Source organism: Akebia trifoliata, chromosome 3, assembly GCF_017979445.1.
Source record: "Akebia trifoliata isolate Shusen 1 chromosome 3, ASM1797944v1, whole genome shotgun sequence".
NCBI lineage: Eukaryota > Viridiplantae > Streptophyta > Magnoliopsida > Ranunculales > Lardizabalaceae > Akebia > Akebia trifoliata.
The window spans coordinates 43,729,075-43,753,115 of NC_141377.1; the positions used below are offsets into that span (position 1 = coordinate 43,729,075).

Here is a 24,041-nt window from a genome sequence, read left to right on the forward strand (position 1 = left end):
CTTGGTCATAATGGCCCTTCATGGTTCTTAAGGACCAGTTTCCCCTTTGGAATAGATTTTTATTGTATTTATTACTTTACCACATTTTGGATGCAATTAAATGCATTACAAACATACCCACCTTAATTTCCTCAATATGCTCCACCTGGGGCATTAATATCCCAACCTCACAAGTCACACCATTTCAAAACCAAAAAAAAAAAAACCTTTGAAAAATGCAGGCAGCTTCAAAATTTTGAAGGAACCTCTACACATGGCATTTCTAAGTAGGTATTCTAAATTTTGACAGAAATGTGAAATAAATTCAAAATTTTGAAACAGCCTGCCCGCTACTTCGAAGTTAGAGGAAAAAACTTTGAAGCAGGCAGGCCGCTTAAAAAATTTAAAGAAACCCTCTTCATTTGATTACACATGGCATTTTCAAAAGGAGGCATTTCCAATTTTGGTAGAATTGTAGGGGCGTGAAATAAATTCAAAATGCCATGTGTCTTGTATCGAAGAGAGTTTTTTCAAATCTTGAAGAGGGCTGCTTGTTTCAAAGTCGGACTACTTAAAAACTTCTTTCCGTCCAACCAAGCAATATACATTTGTCAAATAGTTAGGTGAAAAATTAATTTAGATTTAGGACCTAAACAAACTTTCTTTCTCACAACGACAAGGCATATGCTATTTTAAGGATTTGTTTATGTGCCTTCACTCCCGATAAATAAATATACATACTCCCAAAAGTTTAGCTTGAACACCAATTAAAATGAATCGGATCCTCTGGAGCCCACGATTCCTGAAGCACAGATCCAATTGATTGAAAAAGTGTCACATCAGCCATACACTTAAATCCCACACTTGAAATAATGGGTCTTCAATAACCGATCATTTTCAAAGATATAGATCTAGAGGAAAAAAACTGTTTTTTTTATTTTTGATTTATTTATTTAGATCTAAATCATGATTACAAGAGGTTGTGATTTTAATTTTTTTTCAAGATAATTCTCTCTCATCCATTGGATCTGTGTTAAGGGTGTTATAGGAATCATGTGCTACAGAGGACCCACTTCCCAATTAAAAGTATATAAATCGTATTGATGATGTGCCCTTCTTGACCTTGGCCTTCTGTGAGAGATTTGCATGAAAATATAATGCCGGTATTAAAGAATTGTCTCTATGAAAAATTTCTTGTCAAAATCTCTTCAATTTTTTTTTTATTCAACTTGGTTTTCCTAAACCGTTATCAAGAAAAAACTATCATTTTCTCACCAAAAAAATGTCAATGAATTTATTTCAACTGATTTGATTTATAGGGTGTTAAATGCAAAATAAATAATAAATATATAACCTTATTTATTTCTAACTTTGTGGCTCTAGAGAAAACCCAATGAATTGTATCCTTTCTTTTGTTTTGGTTGTTGGTAAGAGGTTGAATACCAGCGTGAATAGGCTGACCACCAAGAAAAGTTAAGAAAAATAAATATTTTTTTGAGAAAGACAATTATGGTATTTCTCTATTTTATTTATCCATTTTTTTATTTTAAAAAAAAAAAAAAAGGAAGAAGAAGTAAATAAGCCTTTATATTTTCATTATTTGTGGTTAATGAGATATGTCATTAGTATGACTTTTCTTATGGTATCTCAAATATATATCTACATAAATCTGAATTTTAAGTTGGGATTGAAATAATATTTCTTGGAATTTTATCATAGTGTTATTATTGTTGGAGAGAAGGGTTTTGGGAAAGCTAGGAAAGTAAGGTGGATTGAAGCCTCGACAGCTTGCCTTAAGCAAGAGTCATCAAGTGACAAGAGGAGGTGGCATGACAAGGAGGCTATAGAATACACACCGAGTTGAAGGGAGACAAATAACCCAAAAAAACATTTCGATGAATTGGAGGACAACAATCTGCGACAAGGGAATCAACACAATCAAGTGGGTAAATGTTGTCATGGGCTTGCCATAACAAATTATGGAGTAACTAGAAATTTCTAAACACGTCCCAAGAGTATTACAACAGAATAAAATTCTCTAGAAAGGTCTTAAGGTTTATGATTGTACCCCCATTGTACATTCATATAATAACACTAGTGTGATTTATTATGATTTTTACATTTTTGACGTGGAGGTGTGCACATAGCTGTAGATGTGTTTTCTCGTATTGTGAGAAAATAACATCTACCATTATGTGCACCTTCCACATCAGAAATGTAAAAATCACAATAAAATGTCACCCTCATATAATAAAACACAATGATAGGACTTACTTTACTACAATTTTGTTGGGGGATAAAAGTCACATCCAACTATTGTGTTGAGGGGAATAAAAGTCTCATCTAATTATAATTTTGTAGAGTACACTCTATTTATTTTATTAGTTTTTTCTTTTAACTCCTTCAACTTTATTGTCTTTTCTCTTCTCCGTCCTTCTTTTTTTCAATAATATCCTTCCAATCTATTTATCTTTCCTCTTTCACTCCTTTAACCCATTTTATTATCTTTCCTCATCTCCCCCTTTCTTAATAATACCTGACTAACTTTATTGTTTTCCCTCTTTCTCTTTTAACCCAAAGAAATTTTTTTGGATTAGTTCAAGACTTCAAGTGTTGCATAGGTACCTCCACATGAAAATTGGAAAATTCAATAGACCAAGGCTCACGAATTTTAAAAATCGAATTTTGACGGTTTAGGACTATTGAAATTTTTTATGTTCCTTAGATTCGACGGCTTAGAATCATTGAATCTCTCCCATCCTCCATTAATTTGATGGTTTTCAATCTATTGAAGAAAAAAAATTCAACGCCCTAGTCCATCTTTTTTTCTTCACATTATGTACAATGCAATGTGGAGCCAGGTACATGATATATTGTTCGTAGATTTGAAATTATCATCCCATTCGTTCACCACTAAAACTCGAGGAATCGAAGATGCACCTTTTTTATTTCTGAATTTTTAACCAACATTCCAAATTGTAATGCCTATTCCAAATTCTTGTGTGTTGCCTACTTATATTATGAGATTCACGTGCTTAGCAAATATGTATAATGAGATTCATGAAACGAGAACACTTTCCAAATGCGAATGAAATACTTAAATAGACAATTTAACAAGCAATATCCTATTTAAATTTTATGGATCAATGGTTTCCCTTGCAAAATTTAATTTCTTTGATATCCCAATTATAAAAATAAATTTAATTGATTTTTTTTTGTCTTTATCTTCTTATGTCACATGATGTTTATTGTATACTACCATGTGGACAATTTTGAAAGGATCTTCCAATCTCTCAACCTCTCAATTTCGCTGACTCGCTTGAGTTGTTTATATTTTTTAATTGGATCATAATCAATTCACCTCCAAACTTGTCTTTCTTTCTTATATGTTTGTAGATATCTCAATATCAAAATCGAATATACATATTTGTATCTACTCAGAGCTTGTAGTTATTTTGTGGATCTTTTTATATATTGTTTATTTATTTATGAGTTGTGCTGGAGTGACCTTAAGATTGGATCTCATATTGCAAATCTGATTGTGAAAGTGCATAGGATCCATAAATGCCTTTTTAGTCGTATCTTGAGAAAATGTGTCTATGGTTCTCATACATTTTTATGTCAGGGTGTGTGATGTGAGATCCAATCTTAAGGTCACTACAGCACTATTCTTTATTTATTTGGATCTGTTTTCAAAAAATCAAGCCCAAGTCCAGACTAATTGATTAATAGGTCAGAATATTAAGATCACTTAAACCCTTGTATATAATGGGGTCAGATGTAGAAGCCCACCAGGCCAGACAGACTTGTTAACAAACCCTAGGCAGGCCTAGCAAGGCATGAGCCTGACATAGACAGTGCACGCACATGACAACATTATTTTACTGTTTCACTCTTTATTGTAAATCTTAAGTACCAATCATGCGGTCCTACGATTATATTATTGTACTTAAGAGAGTAAAAGAGATCAAACATAATGATTTTTTGGATTGAAAAATCAAACCGTTCCTCAAGATCTAAACTCCAGTGAAGATTGTTTCGATATGGGTGATGAATGCACCGGAAAACTTTGAAATGGGCATCCGGCTTCAAAATTTTGAAGGAACCCTCTCGTTACAAGACACGTTGCATTTCTAAGGAGGTATTTTAAATTTTGGTGGAAATGTAGGGATGTAAAATAAATTCAAAGTGCCATGTGTCTTGTAAAGAGGGCGGTTCCTTCAAATTATGAAGCAGGCTACTCGCTTCAAAGTCGGACTCGAATGAAACAGGGTGTGTTTGCCCCAAACTTCTTAAATGTCCCACTAAAATAACTTGTTTAATTCAATTGACTCGGGGATTAGAATGCTCTCTGATCACTCCTCCTTTCCTTATCTCCTGAGCTTGGCGTGCTATGTAGCTCTCAAGCTTCCATGGGCTGGCTTAGGACGAACTTGTGTGTGCATTATGTTACGAATCTCAAGGTGACACATGTCAAGTACTCATAGGTCGGTACTTATCCTCCCCACAATTTTTCTTGACTATTGTAGCTAAATTGATTGAGGTTCTAGGATTATGTTTACATTTCAACTTCTTGATGCCCTAAGGTCAAGAAGCCATGTGCCACATTTCTATTGGAAAAAATCTCTCCGGTTGACACACTAGGCGTCTCAAAGATGGAGTGCTAGAGTGCCCCAATGGGAGACTTGAGAATTAGTTGTAGAATTGTGGAAACTCATGAGGGTAGGTTTGGATGCCATGAGAAGAAGTCTAGAGCGAGACATCGCCTCACTAGGAACAAAGGTGAAGAAGGTAGTTTAGTTGGTCGTTCAAGGAGACAGGCACTACCAAATGATGGTAAGGGACTACAACCCCAATCACACCACACGTGAAAAATTCCTTATCCTACAATATCATTTTGCTTGAACTGGCATAACACATTATCGTCAACATCATCATCATCATGGAAGCTTAATCACAAATATTTAGGATTGGCTAACCGAATCATGTCCTTTCATTCAATTTTGTCCATTATCACATCTAATGTTATTGAAATTGTGTTTATATACGCTTTCACCATCTCAATTTACATTTTTTGGGTTTTTCAAGACCTGTAAAGTTCACACAAATCTTAAAAAAAATATGGGATTTTCAGTAAAAAATTGATGAACCAATTTTTTTGAATATGTGAATAAAATTTTATTTGATTAAATTGACTTTACCATTGATCTTAAAATTGTTAAAATATAGGATTCATGATATTACTACACCAAAATCGAATATTAGATCAAGAATCAGTAGACTCATTGGAAAATAGAAAACCACAAAAAAATGAGTTTTTTCAAAAGGTGGAATTTGGAGACGAGACTTACACCATTAGACAGAGCTCAAAAAATTAATAATAAGACACTATCTGCACATGATAATAAAACGGGTGCTACATGGAAGATTAGAAGATTTAGCGAGCATGTTTCATCAAGTATACCTTAGGAACATCATGTTGATCGAGGAGTAGTTGTGTCATGCTATGCCCATGTCATTGGCAAAACTACCCCCACCTTTTCCCTTAATCTCTCCCCCACATGAAGTTGACACATGGTACCAATCTTGGCTAATTAACTAACCCAAGTTAATCTAATTACCCCACCTTCTCCCTCTACCTCATCTCACATGAGGTCGACACTGGCACTAACCCTAATTAACATAACTAATCCGAGATACATTAACCAAAAACAATAAACTATGGTTAATCATTAGTAACCCACATAATGTAAACCATTCTAACACATTCTCTCATTTCCTCTATCTCTAGCTCTTGAAATTTTCTCTCAAACACTCTCCTCCATTACTACCACCCCAATTGTACAGCTAAGAAAAATATTCTTAGTGTAAATCATCAAGTAAGTTAGAAGAGGAAGACTAGAACCACTTGGGAGCAAAAAATCAAGGTAGAAAAACACTAAGAGGTAGGAGCATTGGCCCATGAAACACATAAGAAGTAACTTTTTGACTTTTATTATTATTGGAGTCCGTTTGCATACACGCACAAGATAACTTTTTGACTTTTGAAAGTTAAAAAGTTATGAAGTCGGTTTGGATTCATTTTAGAAAATTATTTGTAAAAAGTAAAAATCCTTAATTTAAAAAAAAAAAAAAAAAATTACTTTTTATTTTCTAAAAGTTACTTTCTACTTTTTATCCAAATGGACTTATACTTATACTCGAAAAAGATGGAGAAAATTTTGATCTACGATTAGTGCCACACATTTACATTTAATCTCATTACCTTGATTTTTCTTCTTACAAATCCACCATCTTTAACTTCTAAAAAATGAAAGAATTCTAAGCATAAATCAACCTAAAGAAAAATGAATATAAGGGTTTAAGATCATTTTTTATTTAATTTGGTCGAGTAAACCTTGGTCTAAAAATTATAATTTAAGGAGACATCTCAAAGATTCACAAAATAATACGGTTTAAATAAAATTCTATGGCGTTAACATTTTGGTCATCAAAATGTATAAAATTTAAATCTTATAACTTATTGTTTATGTTATCTTGAAAATCCCTTTACTTAACATTAATTTAAATTATAAAAGAGCACTTCATGTGAAAATTTTCAATCCCATGAGCGGATAGACACTTTATGTTCTAAAAATTACAAACTAACCCTATTCATTATGTTATTTTTAAAACATTTTTCAATATTTTAAATTTAAAAAGGACCCTTGAATGTAACATTGCTACTCACTTTAAGTAGTTTTCATTATAAAATTCAAAACTAACCTTATCATTTATGCTATTTTCAAAATCATCTTACATGATATTTTAATAAATGCCCCTTTAATTGGTCTCCTAAAAGTATCAAAACTAACCTTTTAGTTATGTTATTTATAAAATCTTACTTAATATATTATATTACAAAGAAGTCTTTGCAATATGAAATCCAAATGCCACTAACCTTTGTAGAGCCAATTTACGATTATAATAAAGGTTTAGTTAGTGGCCCTTGAGATTCTCAAGAGATCCTTGTGATATGTGTTGTGTTCTCAGGTAGGGTGTTTTGTTACAAGGTCTTTCTCTTACATTTTAGAATTTTCAACTAATATATTTCATTTAATTAGTATTATAATTAAATTTTGTTGAATATGATCAAACCATCTCAGTCAACTTTCTCTCAATTTATCACCTATATAGTTACATAACATGAAATTTGTAATTAAAAAAATTCAATAGGTTATTTACATTAGTTTTTGTTGCAATTTCAACCTGGGATTAGTTGGAAATGTCATGACTCTTATTTGCCCCTACGACCTTGTTTTGTATGCTACAAATCATTTGCAAATGCAAATAATTTTCGAAAATTAATTTTATTGGTGCTTGATTGCATGATGCAAATGATTTGCATGAATCTTCCAAATTGTTAAGAAATTTCAGCAAATTATTAGACTCCAACCTATGCATATCAAAATTATTAAAATACCCCTTATCAAGGAAATTATTCAAATTATAAAGTACTTGGTATTACCATCTGTACATAAATTTACAAAAATACCCCTAATCAAATATACATTAAATTTTATATTGAAATCTCAAAAATACCCCTCATCAAATAAACTTTTCGATTATGAAAAAAGCCCTCAATACTTATTGCAGTAACATGTATATGAATTCACAAAAATACATCTCAACATAATATTTACTTGCATATGAAAATTATAAAAATATCACTCAACATGGAGGTATATTTGTAAATTTAAGCATGGTATTGTAACTAGTATGAAAGATATTTTTGTAATTTGAATAATTGATTTGATGATGAATAATTTTAAAATTCTAATATGTAGGTTAGTATAGTGTATACCTTTTGATAAGGATAGTTTTGTAAATTCATGTGTGTTAATATAACAAGTATTAAGGGTATATTTGTAATTTGAATAATTTTTTTTGATGAGGTTGAGTAGAGTTAAAATTGTATCAATGTTTTATTGTAACAAGAAATCACAACAAAAATGTTTATTGCAAATATCAACCAATCACACAAAAAAAAAAAAAGGATTCACAAGAGATTTCTCAATGAATTCCAAGCAATAGTAGATCTTTCATCCCAAACCATTTGCGTTGCAAATACTAATGATTTGTTGTGTACCAAGTGAGATCACTACATTTTCCCAAGTTTAATTAGTGTTTTGATTCAACAACAATTATAAACTCAATATTACAATATTTTCATAAGAACCTCAAAAAACCATCACCATCTTCTTACAAACATACTAAGAAACAAACAACTACCATTATTTAAAAATAAAAAATAAAAAAAATAGCAAACGGACACTCCTCCACACAACACTCTCATAAGTCAACTACAAATACTACACAAAGACTACTACATGGATAAACCAACACATACATAAACCCACAAACACAAATGATAGAATTACTCTTCCCCATCTTCCTTTGACTCTATCAATATTATTTATTAACCCCACCATTGATGCACTGCAACTCCTTCATCCATCAGTCTTCCATAAAGAGCCAAACATTCCCAATAAGCTCTCCTCCTGCTCATGTCTTTCCTCCCACCCTGCCCTTGGACGTTGCACTCTAAAAACAACTCATCCACCAAACATATAGCTTTGCTACTCATCATCTCTTCCACTACTTCAGCTTCTGCTCTCATCACCACATACTCCTCTTCCTTCACATTGTTCCACAACCACTCCGACATCCCCAACTGTGGCACCGTCTTGTCCCACAATTCTTCAGCCACCATATCTATCTTGTACATCTTGAAATCTCGATTCCTCGTCGGATAATTCTGCTCAAACCATTCATTACTGCTTCCAGTATTGCCCGGCAACCGGACATCAATAAAGACACGACGTGAGTACCCAATGAGCGAATCACCCATTAAGTCTGGTAGGTACTTGGTTCTCGTTCTTTCCAAGTAATTGTCGGATTTTTCTGAAGCCCCTCGTGGTGGCTCAAGAAGAACATCCTCAAGCCCTTTCAATGCCGCTTTCTTGGCTTCCGAAGTAAAAGAGCATAGACGCCTCTTTGTCGATGAATTCATCATCGATGTATCAGCTAGACCAGTTTTCCTCAATGCTACAATGGTGGACCTAAATCGCCGAAGATAGACAATTTTGTAATTTGAATACTTTTGAAAAGCATTCGAAGGGTTATCACTTAGCTGTACACCCACAATTCCGCCAATCTTGAGAGTGCGGTCGATGAATTGGGCGGCCTTGAAGTCGGTAGTGAACACGAAATTGAATGTGTCATCAGGGATTGAGCTTTGGCGTTCAAAATCAGATTCAGAAATCAGATCCATTTCATTATCATTCAAGATCTGGAGACCAATGTTCTTCTCATCGTGATCTCTACCACTACCAGTAACAAAGAGGGATTTTTCCCCAAATTTGAAAAGTCCCTCATTAGTTAGATCTTGAAACAACATTGGCAATGTCGCAAAGTCGATTGGATTGTAAGAATTGGATGAAGTCCCTATCATGAAGGATCCAATCCATGGAAACGTAACAATGGCCAAAGCCAAAAGTACAGATCGGGCAATAACCCTCAAAACCCTAGAATTAGGGATCCTAATAGTCAAGTGATTCTCTGGAATCGTTCCTCTTCGAGGAATGTGTTTGATCCTACTCTGTTCCTTGGTTCGAATTTCCATCTTTGATTTCTTTCTCTGCTTGATCCGATTGAAAGAGAGAGAGAGAGATATATATAACAAGGCTGATCTCAGAAATTTTGAAGAAAAATTTACAGAAATTGAGAGAAGAAATAATAGAGGTGATGGTGGTGTGGGTGGGGGAGAGGTTAGTTAGCGAGTACAAAACCTGGAAGCGGTGTGGTTTCCACCCACGAGGGCCACACGAGTGCTTCGAATTCTAGACCAAAGGAGCATCAATTGTTTCATTCGCTGAACCTCCATTGCTTTAAACCTTTTTCCAGATCGATTGATTGAGAAAGATATTTTCTTTAATTTTAGCGAAGAATTATCATCTTTTACACTACTCTCATTCAGATCGATTGGAGAAAGGGTGGAACATTGGAGGAGGAGGAGGAGGAGTTGTTGTTGTTAGAGAGAGAGAGAGAGAGGGAAAGAGAAGGAAAGAGATGGGATTTATGGAGAGAGGAGGAGAATCGAAAGAGGGGGAAATGAGGAAAGTGGTTTCGGATGGATGGGGTGGGGCCGTTGGTAATGAAAGATCGACGAAGAGTTCTCACTTTTCAGTAACTGTCCCATGCGACAAATGCGCTTAACCACCGTTTCCAAATTCCAACACACGGTTTTGAAACACGGTCTATTCCGAGTTGAATCGTCCGAGTCTTATTGTTTTTATTTTTATTTTTTATTATTAGACAAATCATTTATTAAAGACTGAATAATTGCAGATCATTTACTATCAATTGCACTTCATTGTTATCATTGCAATTAGAAAGCTGTACTTATTTAGGAATTAAATAAGTTTTATTTTCGGGCTTCTTTGATGCTGACTTTGACCTTTGATCAAACGGTCTCATCTACAGTTCCTTTGTGGCTTTTAGGACGGTAGAAGATGAGAATGATGGGATCCTTGTGTGATGCCTTTCGAAAATCCATCAAAATTTAATTCAAAATACAATAAAAAGTAGGTTAGAAAAGTGGGAAAGATGATGAATAGTTAATTTGTAGAGTGCCTAGAATTTCTAAAGTATGAAAGCTTAGACAGGTTATGAACTCTTTCTCTGTCTTTGAGAGAAATTCAGAGATGGCTGGTCCAGGTATAATGCCATGTAAGATGTGAGTTGGACAAAAGTTGCTAACTCTTATCTTGAATTTCGTGCCCATGCCTCATTATTCCACTTTAATCTACTTCATTAGTTTCATCATTTATCCCTTAATCTTAATTGTTTTTAATAATATCTCTCCAACTCTATTTTTTTTTTCACTTTTACCCCTTTAACCCAAGAGATGATGCCCTCTCTAACGTTACTATATTTTCTCCTTTATCATTTTAATCCACTTTTTATTTTTCTTCTCTTATCCATTTAATCTCAATTTTTTTTAATCCCTTCAAATTTTATTTATTTTCACTTTTACCCCCTTAACCCCGAGAGAAGATGCCCATGCTGGAGGCATAGGTGAATTCTAAAACACAACTGAGTTGGAAGAATTGTGTATGACACGAATGTCTACACTTTTGTGGGTTAAACTTTCCTTCAAGTTATAGTGTTTGGGACCTAATATATTTTTCACCTCCTCTAGTTTTATTATATCTTTTTTCTTTTATCATTTTAATCTACTTTATTATTTTTATAATTTACCCCTTTAATCCCAATTTTTTTAATAATACACCTCCAATTATATTTTTTTTACTTTTATCCCATTAACCCAAAAGAGGATACCTCCTCCTTTAACTTTACTATAGTTTCTTTGTTTACTTTTTTAATCAACTTTTTTTTTTCATCTTTTACTCTTTTAATCTCAAATATTATTTTTATATAATAATACCTATCCAACTTTATTTTTTTCGCTTTTACTCCCTTACCCAAGAGAGGATTCCTGTGTTTACGAACTCTAGTATATATATATATTTTTAACAATTTGTATGTTTGTGATCTATATAAAATATATTTTAAACATCTAAGCATTTAACTTGCTCTTGAAGGGATCATTATTTTAGGAGTGATGTTAAATTGATGTTGTTTTTGGCTAACGCTCCTTTCTTTCTCTTGCCCATAGTGAAAAAAAAAAAAAACAAACAAACAAACTCTCTGATTTGATCATCTCGTGACATTCAAAAACATGATCCAATGTAATAGAGTTGTAGTGGACAAAATTATATGAACTTAATTTTTTTTTTTTTTTTTAAATAGTTATCTTTCACCATTGAATTTTATTTTTAAATCTGGGTGTGTTTGGTGGTTGTCCATTTTCAATACCTTGGATCAAGCTCGAAAAATTATATATATATATATATATATATATATATATATATATATATAGGGTCAGGTTCAAAGGACAACCATTTCTACACACATATAGACAACGTGTTTTGTCTTATATGGGCAAAAATGTTTGGAATGGACTGATTTTTTGTGAGGATGATCTCTGTGATGAGGGGATCATCCTGGCAAAAAATCATCTCATTCCAAAACTTGTAACCCCATCAAAATTGATTTACAAAAATTGGACGGTCTATAATTTTTCAACAAAAATTGGACGGTCTAGAAGTTTCATAATGAGCTGATTTTTTGGCAAGGATGATCTCCTCATCACAGAGATCATCCTCACAAAAAATCAGTCCATTCCAAATATTTTTGCCCATATAAGACAAAACACGTTGTCTATATGTGTGTAGAAATGGTTGTCCTTTGAACCTGACCCATATATATATATATATGGGAGGCGTTCGGATGCATTAGTTTTAACAGTAGTTTTAACAAAAGTAACCCGGCCGTTGGATATTGTTGAATCGGACGGCCGAGATTGTCGGTTTCGTTTAACTCATAAGTTATGGGCTATTTACACGCGCCATCCCTCATGTTTGGCGTTATAGTGCCACCTCCCTCTTAACCTTGTTCTCTCCAAACCAGCCAATACTGTAAGTACCACAAAACAACTTCTTCTAACTTAGCCCTCTTTTGCTAACGGACGCTATAAATGGCGCGTATGTTAGCGGTAGTTCGGCCGCAGCTATTTGTTCTCCGGAGGTGAACATAGGGTAACCATATCCATGATAGATTTGATCGGAGATGATCGAATGGGTCGATAAATCAACGATGATTTCGTGGGTTTGTTTATTGGATCGAGTGATAACTAAGGCTCGACGAGGTGGGAGTATGGTGGTGTGGTTTGACGAGATCCATGAGAGGATGATTGGTTTGTCTGGTTCATCTAAGCCAACGTATTGGAAGGTTAGAGGGTTTTAGCGGAACGAACGAGCGAGGAGAGAGAGAGAGAGAGAGAGAGAGAGAGAGAGAGGGAGAGAGAGGTTTTCGTCGATGGAGTTGCAGGGAAAGAGAGGAGAGTTTCAGCGGAGCGAGAGCGAGAGAGAGAGGTGTTCGAGGGAGAACAAACGAGAGAGAACAGACGAGAGAGAACAGATCTGTCGTTGTAAATCAGTCGGGGAGGTGGCACTAATAACGCCAAACATGAGGGATGGCGCTGTAAATAGCCCATAACTTATGAGTTAAACGAAACCGACAATCTCGGCCGTCCGATTCAACAATATCCAACGGCCGGGTTACTTTTGTTAAAACTACTGTTAAAACTAATGCATCCGAACGCCTCCCTATATAATATATATATATATATCTATATAATATATATATATATATATATATATATATGGTCGGGTTCCTGTGACAAATATTTGTACAAAGATCCAGACAAATGATCTTGTCCGTTGGATCTTCATAGGATGAATGGTGCAGATTTTTACTAAAATTAGGTGTTTCATTGTTTCACTTGCATCTTTTTGATATTTTCAATTACCTCCCCATGACCAAAAACCTTAAATAACTTTTCTTCACTTTTCCACAGTAAACAAGTACTCGTCTTCTTCACCAACCCTAAGTTGAGATTTGCAGTGACAACGGAACTCCGTCTCCATTCCGGCCAATGATGAGAAAATCCCAAATCATAAACCCAGAATGTCTTCTTCACTCTTCATTGTTTACTAATAGAAAATGTCAGGCTTGTTATCATGCTCTCTGCTCATCATCTCTCCTCCTGCCATTAATGGTGAATTGAAATTCTTGGAGAAGATCCCGACAAATATCGAAATTTGAAAGTTGTTCAAGATTTGATCTTAAGATCCCCTCTCTCTTTCACTTCCTTCTCTTCTTTAGATTTGACTAGAGCTTCAAAGCTTCTAGGATTTTTAGGCTTGTTGGAGTCAGCCATTAATGGTCGACTGAACTCATGTATATTTGAGAAATTGGATCTGAATTGCATCAATCTGGTGGACTAAAACCCATGTATAAGAATGGATTTTAGTTTATTTTTCTTTTTCAAAGTGAACCTGTAATGATTAATACAAGAGAATCAGATCTGAACCGTTCCATATGTAAATATCCGAATTTGATTTGAGAGTAGAATCAAAATTTGATTTGGGGATGAAGAACGTTAGGAGAAGAACATGATGAAGATAGATGTGGGGTGGATTTTAGGTCGTCACAAACAAGTCACGCCGTCGTTCTTAGCTTGAGTTGTTATCAACGACTGGGACAGAGACTACGGTGAGAAGAGTGAAGAAGATGAGCTTTTAGCTTGAGTTCTGTTAAGAGAAGAGTGAAGAAGAGGCGCCAGGAGATTTGGGATTTTTTTAGCTGCATTGCGACGTGGGGGCATTGTAGAATCGCTGCAATATCGAAAAGTTATAAGTGAAATTTTTTTCATAGATCTTGGCGCTGTTTGCTTCTATATCGTTCTCAGCCGGACATCGGCTTATGTTAAAGTCAAACGGACACAATCATTTGTCCGAAATCTTTGTCCCAAATTTGTCCGCTGATCCCTTCCCTATATATATAGATATAGATAGAATATATTTTCATGAAATCTGAAAGACTGTGTGGTTGGATTGTCAATGTGGGCCCAATGACCTTTTAAAGATTTGATGTGGGCAACGGACAGAGAGAAGCTCTCTCTCTCTCTCTTGCTGATGTCATTGTACCACATGTCAAATGTTTGTTGGGCTGTGAGCCAACATGTCATTAAAGAAAAGATTAGCAGTTGGGCTTAGATAAGTCCTAATCCACTCATAAAGAGACGGGCAACAACTCAATCAAATCGTAGTCCTAAGTATTTATTGAGCCTGAATTAATGTCGCCCTAGAGTAATACATACGGGCTCGGACTTTGCTTATGCTTGATAAAATTATTAAGATCTTTGCACAGCTTTTCTCAAAGTAATTGAGCGGGTATTTTTATGCTTCTAAATGTGCAGGGCAATCAGAGATCCAAAAGGTTGAAACTCTAGAATACAAGGTCCAAAGATACCAAATGTCTGACCTTTAATATGTAGTTCCAAAAAATATGGGGTTAACCAGCTAAGCATCAATATTTTGGTGTGTCAGAATCGGATACAATGGGTTTCTCAAGTTCTGGGCTTAACAGAATTCATAAATACGGATATTAAGCTCTAGCCCAGCCCAAACTTAATGAGGCTGCAAAACTATGGGTACCCAACTTTGTGGGCTCGATATCTAAGGTAATGGAACACTTAAAGGTCCTACATCCTACAACCATTGATGTTATGCTGGTCCTGAGAAGTGTATAGTGGCATTTATTTATTTATTTTGGCAATTCTCCCTAAAGGAGTGTTGTACTTGATTTACAAGAATGATACATTGCTTTATGATTTTGAAAATCACCCAAGATTGAGTCATCTCGGCATTGTTGTAAATGAGACACCTTAGCCGAGATCCCCTTCTTCTACATCTTAAACGAAATGGGAAACCGAGAATGAAAACCATGGATAGCAGTTGTTTATTAGAGAATCACAACAAACGATCTCCTCCGAATGGTAAGTTAGGGTTGTCAATAGGCCTATACTTGGGTTTGCCCGATCGTGTATAAGTTCATGTTAGTTAGCCTCAAAATCAGCCCTAGCCTGGCCTGTCTTGCTTGTATTGATCCAGTTAATGGCTGGGCTGGACCAGCCCTATTTTCCATTGAAAATTTTGTTTACAACTGAGTTGGAAGCATTAGCATTTTTGTGTTTAAGTTATTTATGGCTAAATAGAGAGCCCGTTTTGTTTTGAAAAATTAATTTAGAATTGGATTTGAATTAGTGGCATTTTTTCCCCGAACATCCAATTCAATCACGGAGATTAGCTATTTCAAACATTGATCTTTATGATTTCAATTTTCAAATCTTCGAGGTTGACACTCGATAGATTTTCTTGAATACCCAAAATACATACATTATAGTGGTTAAACAGGCGTTTGGACCAAACTTACTATTAAAGCTTTCAAATTATGTGTATGTCGTTCTTTGTTCATTCTAACAAATCGTCAAAATAGATTAAAAGTTACGTCTAAATCTTTGGAATTATGAGTATGTCATTCTCTGTGTGTCATTAATGGTTAGAATGGATCGTCATCCCTCTTGAAGGAAAAAACTTTGAAGTAGGCAGCCTGCTTCAAAATTTCGGTGGAACTCTCTTCTTTGGATTACAATTGGCTTATACAAAGAGGCATCTCAAATATTGATGAAAAAGTGGGGTTGTGAAATAAATACAAAAAGCCATGAGTCATGTTGCGAAGAGGGTTCTACCGAAAATTTGAAACGGTCTGACTGCTTTAAAGTCAGACTCCTTTAAAAAAAAAAAAAACTCAAGTATGTTAAAAGATGTGTAAAGGTGATATTTTTTATTATAAATTTTTTGTTAAGGTAAGGTACAATAACTGGACAATCAAGTTACTGCCTAAAAAAATAAGATTTGCTGTTAAGAAAAATCGATGCTAAACAAGATTTTTAGGGTATGATAGACGGTGACTCTCAAGTTTGAGGAAGAAAAGGAAATTCATATGTAAACAAATTAAAATTAATTAAAATATAATATTAATATTTTATTTTATTTTATCAATAAACGTATTTTTAATGATTTGAATAATTCGATGGTGGCAAAATTTGAACCCAGATCTCTAGTATCATCATCGATAACTTTACCGACAAAACTAGTTGGCACCTACAAATAAATTCATTTACATAACTACAAAACTTAAACTTTTCTATTAGAGGTCAAGAAGAGGATTGCTCACAACTCACACTCTTCTCTAATGAATTTATGGTCCCCTAGCTATCTTATTAAAATAAGTAGGACTAGCCCCTAGAAGAGGATTGGTCAACTCACACTCTTCTCTAATGAATTTATGGTCCCCTAACTATCTTATTAAAATGAGTAGGACTAGCCCCTAGAAGAGGATTGGTCACACTTCACTCTCTCCACTAATGGATTTATGGTCCCCTAACAATCTTATATTCATCTTTGAATGAATAAAAGGACATTTTTAATAATGATTTGACATAGGAGATGTATTAGGTCCATTTTCCATTCAAATTACTATGCAAGACGTAAAAGCTGGCAAAGCACGTGGTTCATATTTAATAGCGAAGACGTAACAAATATTATTACATTAAACAATAACGTGATAATTGACCTAACATATTTTATTATTTATTCAAATTACCATGCAACAAGTAAAAGCCGGCAAAACACGTGGTTTATATTTAACAGCGAAGATGTAACAAATATTATTAGATTAAACATTATTAACATGATAATTGACCGAACATGTTATATTATTTCAATGCATTCCGTACTTAACGTGAGTCGTATTGGGATTATATTATCCATATATTTCCCAATCAAGAAAATTAAAATTATTAACTTTTACTTTGTCATGATTGTTATTTCAAGACCGGATGATAAACTCAATTATTTCTCTAATTAGTTGGGGTGTACTTTTGTCGGGTTTAAACTAAAAATCAAATCAAACTAATAGTCGGTTTGAATCTGTTAGGAATAAGTTATGGTTCAATCTTGGGTTAAGAAAATAGAGAATTAGTTAATATGATTTGATTCTCAATTCAAAGCTTGTATAGAATTGAATCAAATAAATATATATATTAATTTATTATGAATTATTTTAGGAGTTAAGACATAGGTTAATATATTTTTTTAATGGATAAATTAAGGACTTTTGTTATAAATAACTTAATAATTTATTATATGAAATTTTATAAGTATAAAATATATATGAGTTGTGTGTTGGACAGTTCGAGTAACATTGAAATTGACATCGTACACAGAAACATTAATGCTTCTCACTTGTATCTCGATGAGAAGTACATATGGATATGTACACACATCCATGTCAGCAATGTGTGAAACAATGTTAGTATCAATGTTAAAATGATGTCAATATATATAGGGGATGGTTCATGGGACAATAATTGAGACAAAATCTATGGCTATAATTTTTGTCTTATATGGGTTAGAAGATTCGGAATTGGCTGATTTTTGGTGAGAATGATCTCCTCACCATAGAGATCATCCTCGCAAAAAATAAGCTCATTCTAAAACGTCTAATCCTATAAAAAATGATTTAAAAAAAATTGACGGTCCACAATTCTTCAACTTGTAAATTGGGGTTAGAAGTTTCAGAATGGACTGATTTTTGGTGAAGATGATCTCCTATGTTCAAAAGTGATTATTAAAAAAACATTGTCATAGATTTTATTACAATTATTATTCCATGAACTATCCCTCTGTGTGTGTGTATTCAATTAAAAGTATGGTACTTCGAAGAAAGTTTATGTAATATTAGCAACCCATAAAATCAAATGAACCTTAGTTTGGTTTGATTCTATCAGCATTTCGGATTGGCTATGGTTCTTATTTAACAAAACCAACCTATATTGGTTCGATTCCAATTTGATTCCAAACTGAACCAATTAAGTTGAACCCCTAATAAGTAGGAGAGGTTACGAGTAGCATTTTTGCTATATAAAGTCTGTCTAATTTGTGTTACAAGTCACAACAACATTGCACATGAATTCCATGTTTTCCAAATATCTATGTAATAAAATACAACGATGGTCCCACTTCTGTTACAGTTGTGGAGTATAAACGTCCTACTTCAACTACTAGTGAAATATAGTCCACACTACTCCATTTTATTATCTTTCCTTTTCATCCCCTTCAACTTTATTGTCTTTCTTTTCCTTCCTTTTTCAATAACATCTCTCTAATTTTACAATTTTTCCTCATTTACCCCTTTAACCTTAAAGAGGATGATAATTGTGTGTGTAAATGTATGGTACTCAATTGCGCTACCGGTATTACTCGTGAGGTCATTACTGGAATTGTTGTCAGGGCTGCAGGCGGGGTAACAATCTTGTTGGGGGTCCTTTTGCCCTGTTAACAAGCTCAAATATTTTAGGAATATGAAATAGGCAATCGTGTAATATTTTCTTAAGGGTTTTTTATTTTTAAGGAGATTTACATGTTTTGATAACTCCTGATTTATAAATAGAGATCTATAGGACTTAAAACTAAAGAGAAAATAGTGATTATTTTTTATCTGATCCGTGAACATAGGCACACTGTCGAATCACAAAAATCATTGTGTTTTGTGCGATTATATTTTATTGTTTCATATTTTTCACACTAATGTCATAGGCACATGCAAAATCTAGTTTATTTATACTACACGTTCATGATAATACCATCTTTAGGGTAATTTTATAAATTAAGGAGATACCTTTGTCTTCATCTCTTAAACTCCTAAAATGACCGTAGTTTTGCAAGCCAAAGCATCCACTTAATTAACCTTTTTCCCTCGAAATATATATATATATTTTAATTTTATGGACTTTTAAAACATCATAATTTTCAAAGGATATGTCATTATGCGGTAAAAGTAATGTTAATTTATAGTTCTCTCTTCTTTTTTTAAAATAATTTTTTTTTATTTAATTTGAAAAATAAAAAAATGCTAGGGATAAGCCTCCCCAATATTACAGCTTTGGAAATCTAAAGTTGAAAAGATCCATAAAATCTCCAATGATTGCCTTTTTCATTGCATTAATTAAAAATGTTGATGCTGATTTATTTATTTTAACTTTTATTTTTATTTTTTAAAGAGAGTTTGTTGCAAATGATACCAAGCCATCTAAACACAAAATGTTATCTGCAATACATAGTCGAATTGTTAATAACCATTATCGTCTCGATGTCTTCCCAATTTGCATCTGTCATCTTCTCTGATTTACTGTACTTGTCTTTCAATGCTTTAGCTAGGTCTTGTTGAACTAAGACATCCTTCACTGTTATTTGTCATAGATTGAAACAATCACTCTTGTCGAATCCCTTGACCTTGAACTTTATGTTCGAACTCTTCACTGTCATCATATTAAACCCTAGTTTTGTGACGCGTTCTCCTACAAAAGAAGATAAAAAACAATCTCCAAAATACATTCAATTTCTCCATATAAATTTGATTTCTCTGATACTAATTGTTGTGAATTTGGAGATCCTTGATCAACACAATAATGAAAAAAATAACAAAGAAAATCAAGAAACAAATCAAAGAACACAAAGATTTACGTGGTTCGACAACAAAGCCTTCATCCATTGATAGATCCAATCTTCTTCATTAAGAAAATTAAATGAGTACATTACAAGAAATTATCACTCAAGGTTTTATCTCAAAACCTAAGCCTGAAACCCTTGTACATATACACTCCTTTCCCTTTCTCTCTCAAACCATAGAAGGATTAACTTAGTACATACTACAACCCAATACTCAAATATATAAGGGGAAGAGTAAAGGTCAATTAGGATTCAAATTAGAGGTGGAGTGGAGTTCTAAACCCAATGAGATAGTGGTTGATTACCATTATCTTAATATAACTATAAAATCACTTTCAAAAGAAAATCCAATCCTAATATAAAAATCCCATAACATTATTATTTATAAATTTCTAAAAGTAAGACTTATCCTAACCGTTAAATTGAAACCCAATCCAACAACTATGATAAAAGACACATAAATATAACATAGAGGACCAATGATTAGCTACTTATAATTAATTTGAATACTCTAAGATCATAGTTTCCATTTTTTATTTTTTGTTAAGCCGTGAATATATAATCATGGATAACTAATCTCTTCTTGTCTATCTACAAGTTAAATACTTTTATTGAGAGCAACTTCATGTATTGTTTTTACACAAGCCTTATTTTATTGTTATTATAATATAACATAATGTAACACATGCAAGTTAAATTAAAATAATATAAGAGGAAGGAAATATTTAGGTTTCGTTACTTCAATGATTTGTTCCAACGAGGCAGTGACCGTTTTCGAGTCTGAATTTTAAGAGAGATTTTTGTTGAATTTTTTTTGTCAAGAAGTAGTGTTTGTTTAGTTAGAATCTAAATACTACTACTTTGTCAGTTTTTTTTTTTACTACTGGGGAAATATAGGGGATGGAAGGCTTGGAGAGGTTCTTAATGGAGGATGAGGTGGAAGGCCTAGATATTTGGCCCGAAAATGTAATGATCAACAATATTGATTATATAAGTTCGAATCTCGATGATTCATTTTGGGACATCGATTTCGTAGAGAAAGGTGGATTAGATTCGGAAATAATTCTGTCTTTCTTAGAGGAAAATGAATTTTCCATGCAACATGAATTACCTGTTTGTTTCATGAACAACGAGGAAGAACAAAATTTTCTTCCTTATCAATCTTCACAGTTAGAAAAACAACCACCACCACCACAACCACAACAAGAAGACGAGGAGTTGGAAGAAGAAGTGGCCGTAGAAAGCGACAATAAAAAACGCAATGAAGTTAATAGTAGGAATTTGGTATCGGAACGCAATAGGAGGAATCGATTGAACAAACAACTTTTAAGTTTGAGATCTATTGTCCCTAATATTACAAAGGTAGTCTTTTGGCTATGGTGTTAAATATATCCTAATGCGTGATCAAGTTTGTTAATTTCTTTTTCTCTTGATTTTCATTCTTTAATTTGGAGAGCTATAGCTTTGTTTAGTTATAAATTTTTTTTGATGGCAGATGGACAAGCAATCTATTCTTGTCGACGCTCTCGCTTATCTACAGAGTATATTGCAACAGATTGAGAGGGAAACGGAGAAAAGTGACTTATTCCTGGAGTCATCTTCTTGCAAAGATTCTGGTTCCTCCTTTGAGGCGGGTAAAGCCTTACCAATACAAACACAAGTACACTATGACCGTTGTGCAGCTCTTCCAGCTATATCGGAGGTGTGGGGAAATTAATACTTCAAAAACCTTTTTAATTAGTGCAAATATAACTTGATGTATTTTTTACCTTACTCGGCCAATTCCAAAGGTAAATTCGATATTTTCTGTGTTGACTCAACGAGTCGGTTCCACCAAGTCTAGGAGACCAAGTCACCTTGAAATCCAATTGAGTTCCGAGAGGACTCAATGTGTTTTAAAACTATGGGGACTACTCTTAAAATTATCACTGTTGATTTATGTTTCCTTTGAAGTGTTAATCAGGAATTTATTGGTCTTTTGAATGTTGTTGAAAGCTTTCCTAATGTTTAAAAAAAGAAGAAAAATTATTGTTGATAGCTCACGCCTTTCTATGAAAATCTCTTAATTCAAAAATATTTATGTGTTTTGAATGTTTATGATAAAGTTTTGAATGTTTTTGTTTAGATGGAAATTGAGATGTTGGAGAAGGAGCGATTTCTAATGAAGATTGGTTGTAACAAGGCAATGGGAACTTTGGGTGAAGTGCATCGTATGCTTGAAATGCTAGGCTTGGAAGTCACATGCATTTCAATCAACGAGAACAACCAAGAAAGCATGCAAATTATGGCTTTTCTTCGTGTGAGTAATTCATCCACACCAACATCTGTAGTAATTAAACATCTCTAGCTCTTCATTTTTTGTTTCAATAATTCTCTTAAATGCGTGCATTTGGGAGAGATGATGCAGGTTAAGAAGAAGGGAGTTGTGACTCAGGAAACACTCCTACACCGTGCCAGGCTAAATGCTATGCAGTTGGGTCTCCTTCCTTCTGATTCTTGATGATATTTCGATCCTTTTCTTTGTTAAGCTTGGCGATGGATTGATCTTTTTCTCTATTTGTCTTAAACATGATGTTTTTCTTACAAAAAGTGGACCAACTTTGCAATCTTGATTGTACCTTCATTTTCTCTTCAATCCTATTGAGAGTTCTTCTTCTCAGGCTTCAATGATGTTGTCCCTACGATTATATTCTGATGATCAAATCATAATTAAAGTAATTAAGTAATTTTTTAAGTTAGAATTGTCTTCAGTATTTGTTTGATTTATATAATTTAATTTTCAAAGTTCATAATTATATCTCATATTTTCTTGCCCATATCTAAATCAAGGATTATATAACATATGGTTTTTTGAAATTTCACGAAAAACCACTTCTATGACATGTATTATCACTAATTTAATTGCCCATCCATGAGTTACTTCTTTTTTTTTTTTTTCAAACTGGAAGACTGGATTTGAAACCACAACCTCAAAGTTGCATTATACGTAAAACTTGCATAATCCACATTACTTAATTTGGTCAGAATGTATGTTGCTGTTTTAAACTTTGGATCCAAACTCATAATTAGTTCATAGTACTTTTCGAATTATTGAGTCATTCTCAGGATATATCAGATTTCTATTGCTTTGGAACTCAGCAAAAATTTTATTTACGTTCTCACACTTACCATGGATGTCTTGTTAATTACCTTGATTTATATCCAATGTTCATTGGTTGATCACGAACCAATTTTATTATAAAAAATTGGACCATTGGTTCTTCTGATTTTAAAACACTGCAAATATGACATACTGGCACTGAACTTTTACTTATCACACCCCAGGGGGCCTACTTCTTTATAGGGTGTTATGGCTGTATCTTGCTTTGTTGGTTGGTTGATTATTTTCTTAAATTATGTAGAACAACCCAATTAAAGATTAAAACACACTCTCCAAATATTACAAAAGACATTATATATAATACTTGTTCAAACAATTTCAGTAATTGTTTACAAGTATATAGGCTCATATAAAATCTTAGACCCTAAAAAAAAAAAAATCTAGTAAAAGAAAAAGAGAGAATATCTATTGACACCCCAACTTTTTTACTTATTCTCAACCATTCACTAATTTTATTTAGTTCTATTAGGGTGTCACAAGTAAAAGTTAGGGTGCCAATACCAGCTCTGATATTTATTTAAGAGAGCTACTATTGCCCCCACCAACTTTTACTAATGTCAAACCAATTCCTATATAAATCATAAAAAAAAAATTGCACACATGGTGTGGCAATATCAAATCTCTTATATAAAACCACGCACTTTCGGTCTCGGTATTGATTGGAGTAGGACTGGCAATGATTCAGATTTGACCCGGTATCCAATCCATTCCAATCCAAAAAATTAGGATTTGGATCTAAATTTTCAGTTTTTGAATCGGATTTAGGTTGATGAGTACTTATCGAATAGATTTTTGGATCGGGTTCAGATCAACCCCAACCT

At 33.5% G+C, this 24,041-nt stretch overlaps 1 protein-coding gene across 1 annotated transcript; it reads right to left on the minus strand.

Annotated features, from left to right (window-relative positions):
* Positions 1-8,124: 8,124 nt before the first annotated feature.
* Positions 8,125-10,115, minus strand: LOC147407189 (uncharacterized). The gene has a single exon (XM_086435618.1). The coding sequence runs from the start codon at positions 9,641-9,643 to the stop codon at positions 8,438-8,440; it is 1,206 nt and encodes a 401-aa protein (XP_086291744.1). The 5' UTR covers positions 9,644-10,115; the 3' UTR covers positions 8,125-8,437.
* Between the last annotated feature and the right edge of the window lie 13,926 nt (positions 10,116-24,041).

What these genes read in the sequence shown, in the direction of transcription:
- LOC147407189 (XM_086435618.1), bottom strand. Translation starts at nt 9,643, where the DNA reads ATGGAAATTCGAACCAAGGAACAGAGTAGGATCAAACACATTCCTCGA.